Source organism: Triticum dicoccoides, chromosome 1B (assembly GCF_002162155.2).
Source record: "Triticum dicoccoides isolate Atlit2015 ecotype Zavitan chromosome 1B, WEW_v2.0, whole genome shotgun sequence".
In the NCBI taxonomy this organism is placed as follows: Eukaryota; Viridiplantae; Streptophyta; class Magnoliopsida; order Poales; family Poaceae; genus Triticum; species Triticum dicoccoides.
The window spans coordinates 374,383,626-374,402,276 of NC_041381.1; the positions used below are offsets into that span (position 1 = coordinate 374,383,626).

At 44.9% G+C, this 18,651-nt stretch overlaps 1 protein-coding gene across 1 annotated transcript; it reads right to left on the minus strand.

Annotated features, from left to right (window-relative positions):
- Positions 1 to 13,655: 13,655 nt before the first annotated feature.
- On the minus strand, positions 13,656 to 18,059 carry LOC119336240 (mitochondrial inner membrane protein OXA1-like). The gene is made up of 9 exons (XM_037608247.1): positions 17,594 to 18,059; positions 17,412 to 17,493; positions 16,795 to 16,839; positions 16,613 to 16,671; positions 15,517 to 15,583; positions 15,268 to 15,399; positions 14,722 to 14,841; positions 14,305 to 14,359; positions 13,656 to 14,214 (listed from the first exon to the last, which is right to left on the minus strand). Exons 1-9 carry the CDS (start codon positions 18,022 to 18,024, stop codon positions 13,997 to 13,999), a joined length of 1,209 nt encoding a protein of 402 aa, XP_037464144.1. The 5' UTR covers positions 18,025 to 18,059; the 3' UTR covers positions 13,656 to 13,996.
- Between the last annotated feature and the right edge of the window lie 592 nt (positions 18,060 to 18,651).

The window sequence follows — 18,651 nt, forward strand, 5'->3', positions numbered from 1 at the left end:
CTCAATGAAGAGATGATTGTCAAGTGCTATTCGATGGACAGAGAGGAGGATTTTGTTGGCACTAGGGACATGCAAAAAAATTCTAAGGTGGATTTTACGATGAGGGGTATGTATAACTGAATGACCAATATGACGGATCCTCATACCTGCCCCACTCGCGATGTGAATTTGGTCCTTGCTGGGGTACTTCTCACGGAGGGTTACTTTCTCAAGTTCACCCGTGAGATGGTTGGTGGCGCCGCTGTCGAGGTACCAGTTTGTGCCATAGACGATCCCGCAGCAGATCCTGAAACAGCAGCAACAGCGGGCTGGATCTTCTGCGGCGGGTGGTGAAGACGCAGGAGCGACATCAACCTTTTCCTCATCTTCGGACGAAGCCTCATCTTCTTCAAATGGTACCAGTAGTATTAGCCGAGTGCCCGAGTTTACCACAAATCTGGCAACGCACGGCATCCGGGCGAGACTTGTTGTTCCCGCCGCGGCGACCCCTAGTGTTGTTGGATGAGGGGCGCCCGCCACGGGAGTTGGAGCCGCTGGTGTTGCTGCCACCGCTGCCGCCGGGCCTGCCCTTGGAGCGAGGAGGGCCACGATAGCGATAGGAGGAGCCGCCACGGCCGCGGGTTGCGGCGTTGGCGGAAGATTTGAAGCCGCCCGACCCTTGGTACATGGCCACCCGTTGATCGAAGTTACTCAACATAGAGAAGAGTTCATCGAGAGAGACCGGGGTGGTGCGGACGTCGAGGGCAGAGACCAAGGGCTGGTACTCCATGTCGAGGCCGTGGAGGATGTAGCTGATGAGTTCGTCGTCCTGCAGGGGCTTGCCGGCGGCTGCCAGCTCATCGGCGAGGCCACGCATATGGGCGAAGAAGGTGGCGACCGATTGGGTGCCCTTCTGCGCGCTGAGCAGGGCCGTGCGTATGTTATTGACACGGCTCAAAGACTGCGAGGAGAACATACATGCGAGCGTCGTCCAGAGCGTGCTCGCCGTGGTGATCGTGGTCACCTCAGCAGGACCTCCTTGGTGAGGGTGCTGAGGAGATAGCCCAGCACCTGCTGGTCCTCCCGGACCCAGAAAGGGTGGAGAGGGTTGGGCGCAGAGGTTTCCTTCCCATCCTTATCTTTGGTGGTGAGGAACTTGGTCGGCTCCGGTGTTGTGCCGTCGGCGTAGCCGAAGACTCCCGCGCCCCTGAGCTGCGGCGTCACCTGCGCGCGCCAGAGGACATAGTTGGTGCGGGTCAGCTTCTCCGTGACTTGGCCGCTGAGGTTGGTCTGGGAAGCGCCGTAGGAAGACATGGCTGGAGATTGGATCGCTAGATGGCTTTGGAGAGGATCGCTCTGATTACCATGTGCGATATGCGGAAACGCCTTGACCTCGGTGTGAGGGGGCGTGGTACGTGTTATATGCAGGGGCGCAACAACCCTGTAGCGCATACATGAGATCGTACAGGAGACTTGGAGAACAAGGGATAGAGTAGGTTACAATAGATAGATATCAACTAACTACCTAGCCTATCTCCTAGTGGACTCCTGGTGCGGCGCATATCTTCTGATGGACTCCTGGTGCGGCACATGAGAGATAAAAAGTGACAGGTTGTTTGACACCCTGGATACAGTCCCGAACATAAAAGAAACACACGTGGACTAACTGAATACATACAAGCTCTGGCTAACAAATGAGCAGCAATATTCAAATGCTGATGTATGCTTGAAGATCACCGAATTGAAGGCAGCGGCCGCAATTTTAATATCAGAAACCACGACACCAATAGCAGAACGATCAATTCTTGAAGAATGAATTCTGTGCATCAAAGGTAGGCAATTTGTAGCAAAGATAACATCATGTACTTGCTTTTCCAATGCCAAATGAACAGCTCGCCTGAGAGCTATAGCTTCGGCCATCTCCGACTCGAGAACACTAAGAATTGGGTCACTGCAGGCCACAACGAAACGTGCCTCGTGATCCCGAGCAACAACCCCTATGCCTGATCTGTCAAGCTCAGGAAAAATGGCAGCATCAGAACTGAACGTAATGATACCAGACAACGGTGGAGACCAAGTTGTACTGGAGATGTTGGTATCATGCCTGTGTTTAGTAACCGGTTTGTAAAGATGTTGTAAAATTAGTTCGACAAATGCCTTGATTTTCTCGGTTGTACATCGAGGATGAAGTGCCTCTGGGTTATTTCTAGCATAGTTTCTAGCTTCCCAAATATGCCATATAGTCAATGCCTACACAGTACAATTTTGATCCAAGGATCGACTAAGGAAATCAAAAAGGCGTTTTCTTTAGGATATTAAAATTATGGCGTTGTAGACAGATTCCATAAGTACTAGAAGAACGACCGTGCGTTGCAACGGGGCCATATTAACTTTAAGAGTTCAATATTAATATTCTCATACATATCAAGTGACATTGGCGATTTTTTTACTATCAAATCCTCACACACACACTCTCCCTCCCTCTTCCTCACTCTCTCTCCCCCTCTCCCACTACTAGAGAAAAGCATACTAGTGGTGCTGGTTTTTTACATACCAGTAGCGCGGGCACCCGCGTTACTGCTAGGGCGCTATAGCTATTATTTAACAATAGCGCGTTTCTAAACAAGCGCTGCAGCTCAAATACTTAGTAGTAGCGCCGCTTTCTCCACCAACGCTACTACTATCATCACGTAGTAGTAGCGCCCTATTTTCTCCCCACGCTACAACTAGGTAAATAGAAATAAATAAATAAAGCAGTCAGGTGCAATATTCATGGAAATCAAGACAAGTCCAGTGCAAAGAAACTAAGTTCACAGAACCATCTCACAAACATTAACGACAGTACCACATTTAATATAACCACACAATCTCACAAACTCATATATAGTAGTCAACAATGCATGGATACATCATAGTTGATAAGTCTACTAGGTAGTCATACTAGCATATATATATGGTTCAATAGCCACACACATGCATATGTAGTTCTAGATGATGTCGATGGCGACCATCATCCTCAAGCCTGGGCGGTGGGTGTTCCTGATAGTAATTAGGATTGCATGTCCAACATGAAGATTCTTGCCGACGAGGAAGCTCTTCCACCCAACCGAGTTGAAGTGTGTGCGACCGTCCGTGTCTACGTCGTACGCACAAGTGGTGACGGAGCCCCTTGTGATAAGGCGTATTCCAGCAGAGCCTTCTTCATCAGGCTTGATACCACAACTCTCAAATAGGCTCTTTGGCAATTTCTGAATAAGAAAAACATATCAATTAATAAGTAGCCTCACACATTCTACACGAAGCATATATATCATCGGACTCTACACTAAGTATATATAGCATCGGACTCTACACTAAGTATAACAATAAAGCATATATGATTCACTAAGCATATAAGATTCACTAAGCATATATATCATCGGACTCTACACTAAGTATAACAATAAAGCATATAAGATTCACTAAGCATATATATCATCGGACTCTACACTAAGTATAACAATAAAGCATATAAGATTCACTAAGCATATATATCATCGGACTCTACACTAAGTATAACAATAAAGCATATCATCAAATTACTCTAAAAACTACAGTAAATGCAACATACCATGATATGCTGATCAACCATGGTACTTGTCAGGCGGGTCACGAATGGCACCCCGACGAAGTCAGCACGTGGCGGAATGATGTCCCATAGGTTGCACACCTCCTTTGTTGACATAGATCACGGCCAGCTTGGGTCTTTTAGCTCTGAAGGAGAAGCTGATCAACTCACCACCGGTGATACGCATGTGGTCGATGAAACGGACCCATCCATCTCCTCCCACCTGCGTCATCTTTCGTCCTTTCTCGATCTCCATAGTGTAGGGGCCCCTAGAAGCCTCAAAGGTCACAGAGTCTCTGGTCAGATTGTTAAATTCTGACCTCACATTGCATGGGACAATCTGTGTACAAAAAGCAAAATGATATATACACGATGCATTAATGCCAATAACACTAAAAACAAAATAGTAGTTACTAGTTTCATATAATTTATTACTGCCGCATGAAGAAACTAACTCGAAGTAGCTGTCGAACAGCGTGCCAGTTGCAAGGCTGCTGGCGCACCTTGACTTGCACCGTCGACATGGTGGTGGTGGTGGTGGTGGCGCCATTTCCCTAAAGCAATATGATTAAAGGATTAACGATCCAAAAAGTAAGCATAAAGTTTTCATAGAGTTCACATGGCAAGCAAAATAACAACTAAAAAGTAAACATAAAGTTCAGTCCAGGGGAACACTTTATCTATTCCCAATCCAAAAGTTGAACCAGCTTAGAATCTTCCAAAACACAATAAGTAAACATCCATTCCACCTTTGGCACCAGATGCACAATAATTAAAACTATAAAAGGCAAACACCCCCTTTTCAATCAGATACAACTCTCTGTCTATCTGTGTTTTCTTTTTCTGAAATTTACCAAAAATGGGCTCACTAACAGCATCATAACAACTTGGCAATCTGAGCATCACCACATACAGATACTCTCTTCAACCTGAAAGAGTATCGAATCAAGCATTGATTTTTCCATGAAACCACATAACAGTGAGGGCTTCTTGGTCATATCTTTATATGCATCAACAAAGAAGCTAGTGGCAGCAGCCAAGAATTGAAACCCTCAACCGTTGTTGTCATATCAGAGCTAAAAAAATGCTCACGATCCTACGGTCGAGCACTATGGTTGTTGCAGTGAAGGAATGACAAGTAGTTACAAGTACTACATCACTGATCCTAAATGTCGGAAACAATAGTCACGTATCGTGACAACGTGATACGATGGGACGCTCTCATCCTCGGCCGATCACGTTAGCTAGCTTAGCTGCTAGGTCCCGCTAGCACACCATCTTCAGGACGAGCGCGCCAGCCCTGGAAGATGTGGTTTGCCCGCTCAATTGTGGACTGCGAAATCACGCCCTAGACGACACCAGGGCTCTGGGAGCGTATCTCGAAAGCTCCCATGGCAAAATTTCAGAAGGGGAGCCGATCCTACGACCACCATCGACAAACTTGAGCGTGTGGAGGCGTTCACGCAACCACAACCGATGGATAATCATTCCCATTGCAGAAGCCTATCATCTACACGAAACGGCACACGGCAACCGACACCGCCCGTGGCTCCTCTCCGGAAAAGGAACGACATGGACGCCCCCTCTCTAAACCCTAGAACACTAGGCACCGCCGCCGCCACCACTGCTCCAGGGGCAGCAGCCAAGAATTGAAACCCAAGTTTCAATTATATGTGCTAAAAGCCTCTACTTTTTAGCTACTTCTCTCTACTCTCTCCTCAGTTTCGGTGAGCAACAAAAAGCCTCTACTTCTCTCACCTAACCCCTCTCTCTACTCTCTCCCCAATCACACGAGGAAACAAGCCTGGAACAGGTCGCATCGAAGCGCGGAGCCACCATGCAATCCCTAAATCCCAAAACATGGCGAGCCACCGCGACAAATCGATTGGAGCCTAGCTAGTGTGGCGCGCACAGAGAGGAGGAGATCGAGGGGGACTTATGGGGCTGGAGCGTCGGAGGAGGCGAGAGGCGACCGCGCGTGGTGGCGGCGCACGGCACCGTTGACGGGGGTGAGGCGGCCGGGGACGAACCCTAACTGCGGCGGTGTCGTCGGGCGGAGGGGATCGATTTTGAGAGTGAGGGGGTGCGGGGGCGCTCGGGCCGGTTTTCTTTTGCTCTAGTAGTAGCGCTGGTTAGAGGCCGGCGCTACTGCTAAGCCCACCAGCTGTAGCGCCCGTTCAAAACAAACACTACAGCTAAGTGGGCTACTGTTTTTGCCCTGCGGCCCATGTAACAGTAGCGCGGCCCAAGCAAACAAACGTTGCTGTTATATATTAGTAGTACCATGTTTTCTGCCCAGCGCTACTAGTAAATACTAGTAGCGGGGTCATAAACAGGCGCTACTGGTAAACTTCTATCTATGAGCATTTTCCTAGTAGTGTCTCTCTCTCTCTTTCTCTCTAACATACACACACACACATCCATCTTATTGGGTACGGGACCATAATCCATCTATTTCACACACACACGCTAGTGCATAATAATATGGATTATGTGTATTATATTTGCCACCACAACTGAGGGAATTAATTTCATGTAAATCGGCCAGCCACATCTCCAAGAATACGCGAATGAGGTGGCCTGGGTCGGCATCGGCACCGTCCGGCGCGGCCACGGGCCCGCTTCCAAGTGCGCCTGCGCACCGACCACCCACGCCAGGTCCTTCAAGTGTCGCTTCCACCGTACCAACTCCCAGGGCCACGGCCATGGCTAGGGCCAGGGAAGCTGCCCTTCTTCGCCCCCTTCACCGGTCGCGGCCAACGCGGTGCCGCGGCACCCGGCCTCGCCGTCCTCGTCCTCCGGCACCGTCGTGACCTAGTGACACAGCCCAAGCATCAGCCTCGAGAATCAAGAATGCTCGACAATGGAGAGGGAAAGGAAGATCATATACATGTCATAAGAAAGGGAGTTTATTTACTGCTCCCTCGATGTATTGTTTCCTTTGTTTGGAGATTGATTACCATCCGTGAGTTAAGGTAAGGTTAATGTGATTGAGCGATTTTTCTGAAAAACAATTATTTGTTTTCTAATTAATGTGATTGAGTGATTTAAGATAAGGTTAATTAATTTAAATTTGATATTTAGAGATTGTTCGTGATTGATTCTACATTACTAAATAACTTGTGCCAGTATGGAAAGTTCTGATCTGTTCAGGTTTCTTTCATTGTGTGAGAGGATGACGCGAAAATAAACCGATGAAGTGCGGGGATGGGACGAAAAAAATCTACAAAAAAACCAGTGAAGGTGAGAGGAGGTACCAAAAAATCATGGAAGGTGGGACGAAAAAAACCCTGGAAGCGAGACTACCAACTGCTTGATTAGAAGTAGAGATCCTTGATCACGTCCCAAACATCTTAGTATAAGGACAAAAGAGAAGAGCATGATCCACAAATTCTATTCTATTACAAAAAAAAGCAAAGTACTTAAAAAGAACATAATGTTCTCATTTTACCTTTCTTCCAACCACCTCTTCATCCAACCTTCCATGTATATAATAATCAATCGCCTTAATTTACTTACCTCCCGAACCAATTTTATTTTAATTTACTTATCAAACTTCTAATCAAAATATAAGGTAACTCAAGGTCAAAAATTGATAAACATTTATTTAGACAAATGCACTTTTTAACACAATACAGACGCAAGCGCTCAAACATACGCGCATACACTCACCCGTATGAACGCACACATGCACACCTTACCCCTATGAGCACCTTTGAGAGACCGAGCCGACATATCATCTTGAGATTTACGAAGTCATCGTACACGCCTCGTTGTCGAAGGGAACGTCCATTGACATGTAAATCACAAATTAAGGTACTAGAATTTTTATATCCCGCTGCAACGCACGGGCATTGTTCTAGTTTAAGTTATAAGCAAATTTGATCTAAAATACGAAGTCACAGCAGGCAAATTTGATCAAGTTAAGAAAATGTATGGTTCAAGCCACGCCCAAGTTAAAATTCCATTCGTGAGAAATAAGGCTCAGTCATGCACATAAAAAATGGCAAAAAATAATAAGGCAATCCACAACATTCCTAAGACATTAAGCACCTGAGATTATGCAAATATGGCAAAGATAACCTATGTTAAAAAGTTGTCAAACTATATCAACGCGGAATCTATTTTCGAAGATGAGCTCATGTGAGGGTGCGACAGTGAAAACGATTTGTAGTTTGATCACTCGGTCAAAAGATATTTTATTTAGAATTTGAATCTCGTTAAAATAATACATAACCTACCACACTTCGATCCCGTAACTCTGGTGATTTTGATAATGAAATCATACCATTCCATCGACAAGAAAACACACATAATATCATTAAAAAACACATAATATGATCAGAATTTAGTGTTATAATATACGGGTTTGTTAGCTTTTATCTAGAAGAGTGTTAACTATATCTCGCTCAGCTCATTCAATTTAAGTCTTCTCTCCCACTAAGCCAGGTATTTTAGTCTACCACATAAGCAAGCCATGTATTTAACTTATAAATTATAATTATTTTTGCATTACTCTATGCATGTAGCACTGCCACATCATACATGCATGTTAGTCATCTTTCACATTTTTGTTCAAAATGTCATTTTTAACTGTAATACTTTTTAAAATTTCTAGACATATTTTTTTACTGATTTTCAAGATTATATTTTGTTTTCATTAGATTTAATTATTTTTAGCAACTATTTATACATTTTTTTAATAAAGTTTCCGCAGCAGCGGGCAAAGCATCATCTAGTTTACATGAAGATTCGTGGAGATGTTCCCTTTTTGTTTGATTACTTTATGTTGTTTTTTCGACGTCACACACAATTACAGCATGCTCATCGACGTGTAATTAATTATAGCACGCCCACCGGCTATGCGCAACTACAACATCCCACTTCATGTGGGGACCCCGACTCATAAGTCGAGATCATCGAATGCACGTGTACAGTGATCCCAGAGATCAATGCTCGCTGAACACACAGAAACTGAATAACAAGAGTCTTACATCCATACATACGATTTTACATAAGTAGGACCATTATGGTCAAGTCTTGAGTGTATCATCGCAGCGGAAATCTTCAATAACGACTTGGACCCGTGCCATCTGCCTTAACCCTACAGGCATTCTGACTGGGAAGCGTCCTAGCTCGCATGTTCGTCACCAAGGTACTCTTCATTATATCCTGTTCTTTCATGCCTGGCCAATAAAATAACCAGTGACAAGCCAATGAGTACATTAAATGCACTCACAAGCAACCCATGTTTTGGTTCAAGATACAACAATGCATGATATAGGTAAATTTTTGCAGAAAGCTAGTTTTGAGTGCAATGACATGTTCAACAATTTGTAAGACATGCATCAGGAGAATTCAATTAACCATGAGGACAGGTTACAGATATCAACATAAATAGAGTGGGCATCAACCCAACTCAATCATGTCAAGTCCTTTGACTTGACCCAAGTAGTTCTCCCCACTTATCCAAACACACACACTGGTTTGTAAACATGTGGACGTAGCCCAAGAGCGGTTACCCAACTGTCCTTGACCGTGGACACGGCTATTCGAATAGTTTTACACTCTGCAAAGGTTGCACACTTTACCCACAAGATCCGGGGAACTTCCGTGTCATCCACGACCCGCGATACCTCAAGTACCCGGGGTAAGCACCCGATCACTATCTTTCCCTAGACGACACTAACAAGGAGTCCACTCGTTGTTCCGTATCCTCACGATGTACATCATACGAGACTCACTCAAGATCATAACATTCGAGAGGGGACGCAACGCTGTATCCGGTGCCCTGTAAAAACAGTCATGGCCGCCCTACCTGGCACGACCCCGTCCCGAGAGAGAGCACCAACTCTCCCCCATCACTAGTAATGCGGGCTCCAAGCTAGTATCGGCCTAGGTAATCAATAATGCCCTTTCCCATACAAGGGTAGAGTGGTTGCGCATGTAAGGTTGGAATAACGATCGCAACTTAAACCAATCCGTTTTGAAAACAACACACACTTGCCTCGGTACACCACTTCATCATCAAGTGGCTACCCAATTCATCATCTCCCTCGGGCATAAGTGGCACCCGACGGGGTTTTCGAAAAGTCTTTTGAAAATACTTTGTCTCCATCACCATGCATATTCCCGTCCCTTTTTGCGTAGCACTACTTTAGCATCCTATCTACCCCCACCGGCATAACCCTCATAAGAAGGTAGGGTCATACACAATGCAAGTATCAACGAGGAAGTACGGTGGCAAACCATCAAAGTGGTTACCACCTCATCATGATTCTGTTGCAACAACAATATGGTGCTATATGACATGCATAAAAAGGGTTTCATAGACATGGTCAAAGGGTTGCTTGCCTGTTTTAACAAAGTCTTCGAGGTCTTCAAATATCTCTAGTCCAACTCCGAGCATTTCGTCTATTTCGTCAACTATCGTCGAAAGCAACCACAATAAGCAACACAACAAGGCAGGAAATAAAAGTGCTCTAAAAATATTGATTTGACTTTTCTAGGACACCACTGGTTATATGAAAAATAACCAGACTAGTTTCATTGGAATTGGGTCAGTGGATATTTCTAAACATTTTGATATGATGGAATCAAGGGGTTTATGGATTTGCAAGAAGTGTACAGAAATATATTTTTGAAAAATGAGCAAAGGCACCCATTTAACAAACCATGATTTTAGAAGCATCTAGAAGTTGGTTTCACTGGATTTGGAGTTCAAATGAATTTCCTATGAATTTGCAAAGTTGACAAATATGAAGAAATGGCTCATTATATTGTGTGGCATAGTAAGTATTAAGAAAAATGTTCATAGACTAAGTTATGAACTTAGAAGCATCCAGAAATTTGAATCATGGCATTTGGATCAAAGATGATCTCTCTGTGATTTTCCAAAGTCCATCACTTAAATAGGGAAATGGGGTTTTGTGAAATATGTGTGAAAGAAAGTATTCTGGAAAAGTGTGTAAGTTACTCCTTGAGGTAGAGAATTATTTATGGGGTCACTAGGAATTTGAATCATCAAATTTGGAGGTAATATGAATATTTGGGAGATTTTACAAGTTTCTGGAAAAAGAAAAAGACAAAGGAAGTGGGGGTTATACCTATACCGCGCACGGAGCGCAGCATAGCGCCACAGCGCACTGGGCCGGCCTAGCGGCTCGGCCACGCGGACGACAGGGCGATGTTGAAGGCGCCCAGCCGGAGTACGCCTTCGCTGCGGGGACGCGGGAGAACCCGAACGCGCCTCCACTTGCCAGCGTGGCCCAGTGGCTGGGCCACTGATGAGCGGGGCCAGCCTGCAGGTTCGTCCTCAACCTCCCGCGCGGGCGCGAAGGGAGACAGAGGAGGCGTTCGACGCCGGCCGCCGGCGCTACAGGGCGTCTCCGGTGATGCTCCGCCCACCGGCGTGCTCAGGGGACCCGGACGCGTCCAACCATGGGTGGCAAGATCGCCCAGGGGCACCGGGTTGAGCAGGGTGTTGGCCGCGACAGACGAGGCCGGCGGTGATGGGGGGCACGGCACTACGGCCACCAGGAGGAGTAACCGGAGTGCAGGGGAGATTTGGGGGGTCGGTGGAGATGCATTGAGACGCATAGGTAGAGGGGACGGGGCTCGGGCGTCGTGAATTTAGCCCGGTGCCAACGGCGGCTCTCCGGCCATGGGAGGCTATGGAGGGCACAAGGAGGGGAGTGGATTGGTCTAGGGGGTCTCTGGGAGGGAGAGAGAGCGAAGGAGATCCATAGGGGGCCTGGGGCGGCTTTATATAGCCGGCCCGTGGCTCACCGTGGTCCAGTGCGCCGGCGAGGCTGTTGCTGTTGCTGCAGGTCATGGGGGCTCATGTGGGCATGTCCGAGGCGTTAGTGGAGGAGGTCTACGACCAGGGGAAGGGAGAGAAGGAGCGGGGAAGGGCCAGAGCTTCGCGCGTGTGAGGCCGCTCATTGGAGCTCTCGGGCGGCCGACGCGCGTGCGAGCAAGGGCAGGAGAAGGGAGCAGGAGGAGGGGGACAGAGGCTTGGCATGCTGCGGACGTCGAGGAGCATCAGCTGGCGAGGGGGAGAGCCGAGGTGGCCGGAGGTGCTTGGCAGGGGGCGGCTACAGTGCGGTAGCGCACTGTAGCGTGCTCCAGAGCGTGCAAATGACCGGCATGCCATTTTATATGCACAGTGGGCACGTCCATTGGTGTCTAGCAGGTGTGGGAGAGAGTAAAGAAAGTAGAGGGGGCCTTGGATGCTCTGGAGGGGCTCTGGTGAGAGAGGAGAGGTGAGAGAGAAGGGTGTTGTGGCTGTCCAAAGGGGTAAATGAGGAGGTTTCACCCCTCAATCATTGAGCTGAGATGCAGCCATTGTTACTGGGGGTAGAGGAGGACTTGGAGGAGCTGTGCTAAAAAGTTGAGGCCATGGAGAAGAGTGGAAGTGGTCAAAACAGGGGTTTTAGTAAAATGGTAGAAGGTGTTTGATATTGGTTTGGGCAAGTAGTTGATCTCCATTTGTCATGAGGCTTGACAGGGTCAAATGGTATGAGAAAATAAGAGGTTCCACCAAGATTGAGTTCATTTGGGAAAAGTTGCCAATGCAACTTTTGTAAACCCTAGAAATCAGCAAAAATGGACTCTTCAAGATTTAGTCATGCAAATCTATTCTCCTTGATGCACCACTTGGTGTAGTGTCATCATTTGAGGGTATGAACATGTCCACAAAAGTTGAGATCAAAAGGAGAAAGTTGCCAATGTAGAGTTGTTCAAATTCGGTTCTGGACAGGAAGGGTTTTGGGGCCCTTTGATCAAGTTAACTTGTTCTCCAACTTGTGCCACTTGGTCTAGATGTATAATTAGAACATTTGAGCATGTTCACAAGGTTTGAGAACATTTGGGAATGTTTGGCAATGTAAAGTTGCTCAAACTTTAAAATGGACAAAAATGGTTTTGAGGGGATTTGATGATGTTATCTTGTTCTCCAAGACATGAGACTTGGCAAGATCACCTAATAGGGCATTTGTGACATGATGGAATTTTCTTGGATTTTTATGAAAGTATTTCCTGTAGAAATATTTCAAATCCTTGAAATTGGCAGAAATGATTTTGGGAGGTTTTGTCCAATATTTTGAACATGACCATATGTTGAAACTCTTATATATGGGAAATATATGCCCACTGAGTTTCCCTGATTTTTGTAAAATATTTTCCCTAATTTTTGTAAAATATTTTTAAAACAATAAAATAATTTTTCCCTATTAAAGACCATTTCTGGCCTTAAGAAAAAGCTTTTAAATAAAATAGGAAAATAACTTTTAAAATTATATTTTTGTGGTTTCTGGGTATCCTATATCTAATAGGAGTCAAATATATTTTTGAAAAGATTTTTACTGCCCTTAATTAAGTACTTGCAGTGCAAACCTCAATTTAGGAGTTTTTGAAAAACTAATTTTTGAAAATACTATTTGGCCAAATTATTTTTGCAAGAAATTATTTTTATGTCCTATACACATGGCATGATCATTGGGAAAGGTTTTTGGATCAAGGAGAAGGAGTATAAGAGTTGGAGGATTTATTTTATTTTTAGAGCACTTGCAAACAACAAACATAAACCAATCAAGGCAAGGTCCAAAACACTCAAAAGTTTTTGTCAAACCACATTTTATCATGATTGTTAGCTTAAGTGTAGTGGCATGAAAATCAGGGTGTGACACTTCAGCCGAGCGCAACTCCAATTGCAAGCACGCCAGCCGGCTATTGCGCAAACGTATGCTCACTAGGAGTTACTCCCTCCGTCCCATAATGTAAGATGTAGTGCTAAAAAACGTCTTACATTATGGGACGAAGGGAGTACTACACACACTGCATGGCAACTATATTTATGTATTTTCTAGAGAGAGAAAAATACAGTAAAGAGGGTGGAGAAACAAAAGGAGGAAAAATAAGTGAAAGGAATAAAAAATCCTGTTATGCGTCTATGGTGAGATCTGGTTTCATTCTATATAATGGAACCGGGGAGTGGCCTCCCTGTTCTTCTAAAAAAAATGGTGAGATCTACTTAAACCTCATCTAAATGAAAGGACCCTACAGAATAAGGACATATGACAGATCTTCATTTGATATCAGGCAAGTTTCTTCACAAAAGCGCAATAAATTTGCTCTTCGAAGACCAGGCCATCAGTGCTTAAGAAAAATGAAGCTTCTGCTCCCAATTTCTTTTCAACCATCATATTAGAGCTAACAAACTAAAGATACGATAAGCTAAATCACATCAGTATGCTACCTACTCATCTGCAGTAGCAGCCGGCCACTCTAATCCTGGAATGGCAGCATAGCTATCTAGGCTCAGATACAAAGCACAAGACGGCAGTTCGCTAGGAGATTGTCGTCCCAGCAAGTCGACATGCTGCGATATAAGTCGGGATTATACCAAATTTAACCGTCTTTGGTCGATTTCTTGTCAGACTCGTCTATGTGAACGCTGGCATCGGAAGATTTCTTTGTCTCTGGAGAAACTGGTTCTTCCTCTTCTTTGACAGGAGGCGGGGAATCTTCAGCAGTCGGGCCCTTCTGTCCATTGGAAGAGGAACATTCTTGTTTTAGTAGAAAGGAGCCACCGTATAGTACTTTCTGCACATCTGGATGCTTAAGAACTGCAAGCAATGAAAGACGTGTGTTGTCTAGCGTAATGGAAATAAGACCAAACTCAATTGCAAGGTACAGGAGCCTGTGACAGGGCTCACCTATCCTTCCTGCAAGAGTCAGACCGCTCCAGGTGACCAAGGAACAAGAAATCGCCTGGACAGGACATAAATTTGGAGATGATTTGACATCAGAAAGTAGGGCAGTATCAGCATGTTTACAACCCTAAATAGACTTGCTTGAATACTTAGTAGTTGGATTTAATCTTTTGGCCTTTATAGAAGACCGTAACCATAATGCAGTATTTAAGAACCCACGGAGACATGGTAATAAACCTACTGTCTCAAGGCATTGAAATAAGCAAAAAATTAAGCCGGTTACCATTTTCAGCTCTTATTTGAAACAGGAGGGGCGGGGGGTAAATACCTCCCGATTCTGAGGGTGGTCAGGCTAAATTCAACAATGTAAAATTATTCAATAACAAAAAACTCCAAGCATCAGCAAGTAGTCCACTCTACCTGAGGAAGGGTAGCTGTCCACAGCATAGGTAGAAGAGACATTGCTCTCACAACCTGCCTTGCATTATCTTCCATCTTGCGAGAGTGTTCTGTACGTTTTGCTGCAACACCATAGTTGACCTAAAAGCCAAAAACTCACATTAGTCATCCCTCCATCCATTTGGAAAGGTAAGGCGTCCACGCTTCCCAGTGCTTATCTTTGACCAACAATTAGTGAAATTTACGTGAATTCCGTGATACAAAATTGAATTCGCTAGGTGGTGATTTTAATACAATCCAACAATAACAGTTTGTATCAAATAATGTACACATTGTTTAACTAAACATCGTAATCCTGAAAAGCATGGCCAGTTGCCACCTTACATTTCTCAATAGCAAGGGGAACTCTCGAGAAAACAAATTAATCTCATGGAAACAGTGTACAGTGGGAGCACAGACAAACTAAACAAAATCTGAAGGAAAAATAGTTGAAGGATGTGATAAATGGCATCTCGAACTTTGTAGCACAAGAACAAACATACATTTAGATAAGAACTGTACACATACCTCAAAGCGAAGCATGATGAACAGTGATGTTATCATGGGAAAGATGCAAAGAGCATCAGGAGTCGTCAGATCAGTAAACCATAAAGCTCCACCCCCTTTTAAAGATGGAACTTTCTCAACCATGTTTGATATCTAGAAGCATGACAGAAAATTGAAATGACAAGAAGTCTGTGAAAATGGAAACGATGAAGGTGGTTGTGGTGGTAAGAAGAGATACATCAAAAAAATCAGCATGTGAAATCAACTTACAGCACTGTAAAGAGTTACAAAGGTATACGGCGTCGCAATGAATTGAAGAATTGGCAGAAAACCAAGACTGTGTGAACAAGAGCGAGCATTTAGAATTTAGAGAAACCCATGCAAGGTCCCTAAAACAACAAGTAGGAGCAAAAGAAGTTAGATGTTGTTTATGGCATGAGGTTAAATTTGTCAGTCAAAAGGAATTTTGATCAGCGCAATAAGAAGCACAGAAGTCAGAGGCAACAATTAGGAAGGGAAAGGCCAAATAAGCTACACAGCAACATGAATTGTTATTATATTGACTAGAACCAGGCACTCACACCACGGCACCATAGGATTATTGAGGCAAAGTAGAAAGTTTGCACATGCACTCTATTTTGTATTTTCGCAGTAAATAAGCAAATATTAAAGGAAATTATTTTCACCAAACTGTCCAGCAAAAGTGACCCGATTGGCTGAGGTATGGAGTATGGACATTATACAACTTCAAAAGTGTTTGACCGGAACAGCACTCTTTTTATGTTTGAAATTGCAAATGCAAGAACACAAATAAAAAGGGCCTAACTAAGTTTCTGCGTTCATATATCCAACTTCAATATTTAGAAATGATTTTCAGTCCCATGGAGCCATGGGCCCATACTTCGATGCAGTTGGATGCATTTATGCCTACCTGAGGATGTATGATAATATATCGATCTACAGGGAGCCGACAGTAATTGGACGGGATTAGTGTGGTTTTCTTGATATATTGTGCTGCACAGTGCACAGCCCCCAGCAAAGACAAGTTCTACTAGTTTTTTTTTTCTTAAACTGCGTTGTCTGCTAGGCCAAAATCATTTCATGTCTCGGATGAAACAAACTAACATCTTTTTCCTGTTGAATAACTTTTAAGCAGATATGTGTCATGATTGAACACTGGAAAGAAAGAAGATTGGGGAACCACAAAACTTCCTTTTCTCTCTTTCATGTTAACATTAAACATCGCACACGTCTCTTCTTTCATCCAGAAAGAACATTTTAACATTTAAGGATATTTACTCAGAAAGAAAACATTAGCGCTGGCAATAATGTCACAGTACAAACGCAAGTAAAGCATTTTACATACTTTCTGACCAAAGGATCCCCTGCATCTGCAAGTTCTTGTATTGATTTTTTACCCTTGGACTGCAGGAAATGATTGTGTACAGTTAAATTTTTAACAATAGAATATGCCGATTGTACAGTACAATAGTAGTAGTAAAAAATCTAATAGTGTTTCGCTTCCCTTATTGCAGGGATCTTACATACATCCTTTACCAACTTGAGGTATTGAAACAGCTCCTGACGCATCCCCTATGTAAGTTTGAAGCATTAAAGAAAGTAGGTTAAGCCTGTGATCAAAACAAAATTCTTCAAAGTAAAATATGACAATTGAATTTTATTTCAGTTGGCTCTGTAGTAAGTTAGGCACTTTTGCAATGCATGGGAGTTCTGCAAGAACTTCATACGAAACAATTGAATCCTACAGGATACTGAAGAGGTTCTCACATTTCCTAACACACATTTTACTCAGGGATATAACATTCATAGCACTCATTAACTAATGGATAGCACACATATTCCCCATATGTGAGTTTTGCGTTTACACAAAGATGGCTGATTAAACGGCTTTGTAATTGTTGCCTATTGGTGGGATTAACCCCGAGCAAAGAATCCTAACTTTGCATGCAGAAATTTGGTTTACTTCTCATGACCAAGAGATGGGATAAAATCTGACTTGTGACTAATTGGGTACAATCAACTTCTGACTATACAAGATACGAGCCTACTTACTTATAGCGCTCAGTATAGATAAGTGTTCTAACATGCATAATAAAGTAAAACCAAAGGGAGGAACATTGGTACTAATGTACTTAAGATCTTACATATAGGCGTTTCCTGACAAGCATCGCAATTGTGAACATCCCACAGCGTAGCAGCACTGTGGAGAGAGCAATAGAAATCCACCTGTAGTGCAAACAATACACAACGAACATGATGCACACCGGAAACAAAATTCTGAAGACACGGTAAAGGGCTCAAATTCCTCAAACCCCTAAACCCTGACCAGTTCAGACCGGTGAAGGAATGGACCGCGTCGATGAGATGCTGCACCGCCGCGACGGCCATTGATGAGTCCTCCGCGGCCCATGCCACCTCGCCGGGGAAGCTCGCCGGGGCCGCCGCGGACGCTGCGGAATCGGTGGTGGTGTCGGTGAAGCCGGTGTCGCAGGAAGAGGAGAAGCTGCGGCGGGATGGCCCGGGGAGGAGGTGAAGACCGAATGGGGGGGAGCTTAGGGTTTGGGATGTCCCGCGAGGGGCGAGCGCGAAGTGAAACGGTCGTGGTGCGGGTGGGGGTGGAAGGGTCGAGGGTTTTCGAGGATCGCCGGAGGAGTTGGATGGAAGCAGCTGGGCCAGTGACGGATGGAGGCGGCGGGCGAGGGGACCGGAGAGGCCACCGGATGCGAGGCTTCTGCGCGCGGCCGCGGCCAACGCCATTGCTGCTCGCAGCGCGGTACGCCCGAAAGAGAAGGGTGAAGTTCCCAACTATATTGTTATGGGAAATTTGCAACGGCATATGTGTTCGGTAGTTTGCATCGTTTTTTTCTCCTTAAAAATCTGTGATTTAACTGGGGTGCTGTTTTTTTTTAACATAAGTACAGACACAAGCGCTCATATACACGTGCATACACTCGCCCCTTTGAACGCACACACGCACACCCTACCCTATGAGCACCTCCGAAAGACTGAGCCGACACCCACTGAATACGCATCGCCAGAAATCCCGAAATAAATCCAAGAATAAGTGCGAGCACCGAGATTTGAACCCTAGGGGATACCACAGTCCCTCTAACCATCCAAGCATAGGTTGGTTCGCGCAACTGGGGTGCTGTTGAAGGTATGAAAATACCAAGACCTTAGAGCAACTCCAACGCGCCGACCAAAACGGATGACGTTTTTGTCCGCTTTTTGTCTGTTTGTGTCGGCCGTCCGCCCTGTTTAAGATTTGGATCGGCAGTGCGCCCAACGCGCCGACCCATATGTGCCGACGTGACCGGCTGGCCGCCCTTTTTCAATAAATAGCACAAATTTTGCATTATTTCACAAGCAAACATATAGTCCACA

What these genes read in the sequence shown, in the direction of transcription:
- LOC119336240 (XM_037608247.1), bottom strand. Translation starts at nt 18,024, where the DNA reads ATGGCGTTGGCCGCGGCCGCGCGCAGAAGCCTCGCATCCGGTGGCCTC. An exon ending in TTGTAACTCTTTACAGTGCT is followed by an intron (nt 15,400 to 15,516) that starts GTAAGTTGATTT and finishes TCATGCTTCTAG; the next exon opens with ATATCAAACATGGTTGAGAA. An exon ending in GACTCTTGCAGGAAGGATAG is followed by an intron (nt 14,215 to 14,304) that starts GTGAGCCCTGTC and finishes CATTGCTTGCAG; the next exon opens with TTCTTAAGCATCCAGATGTG.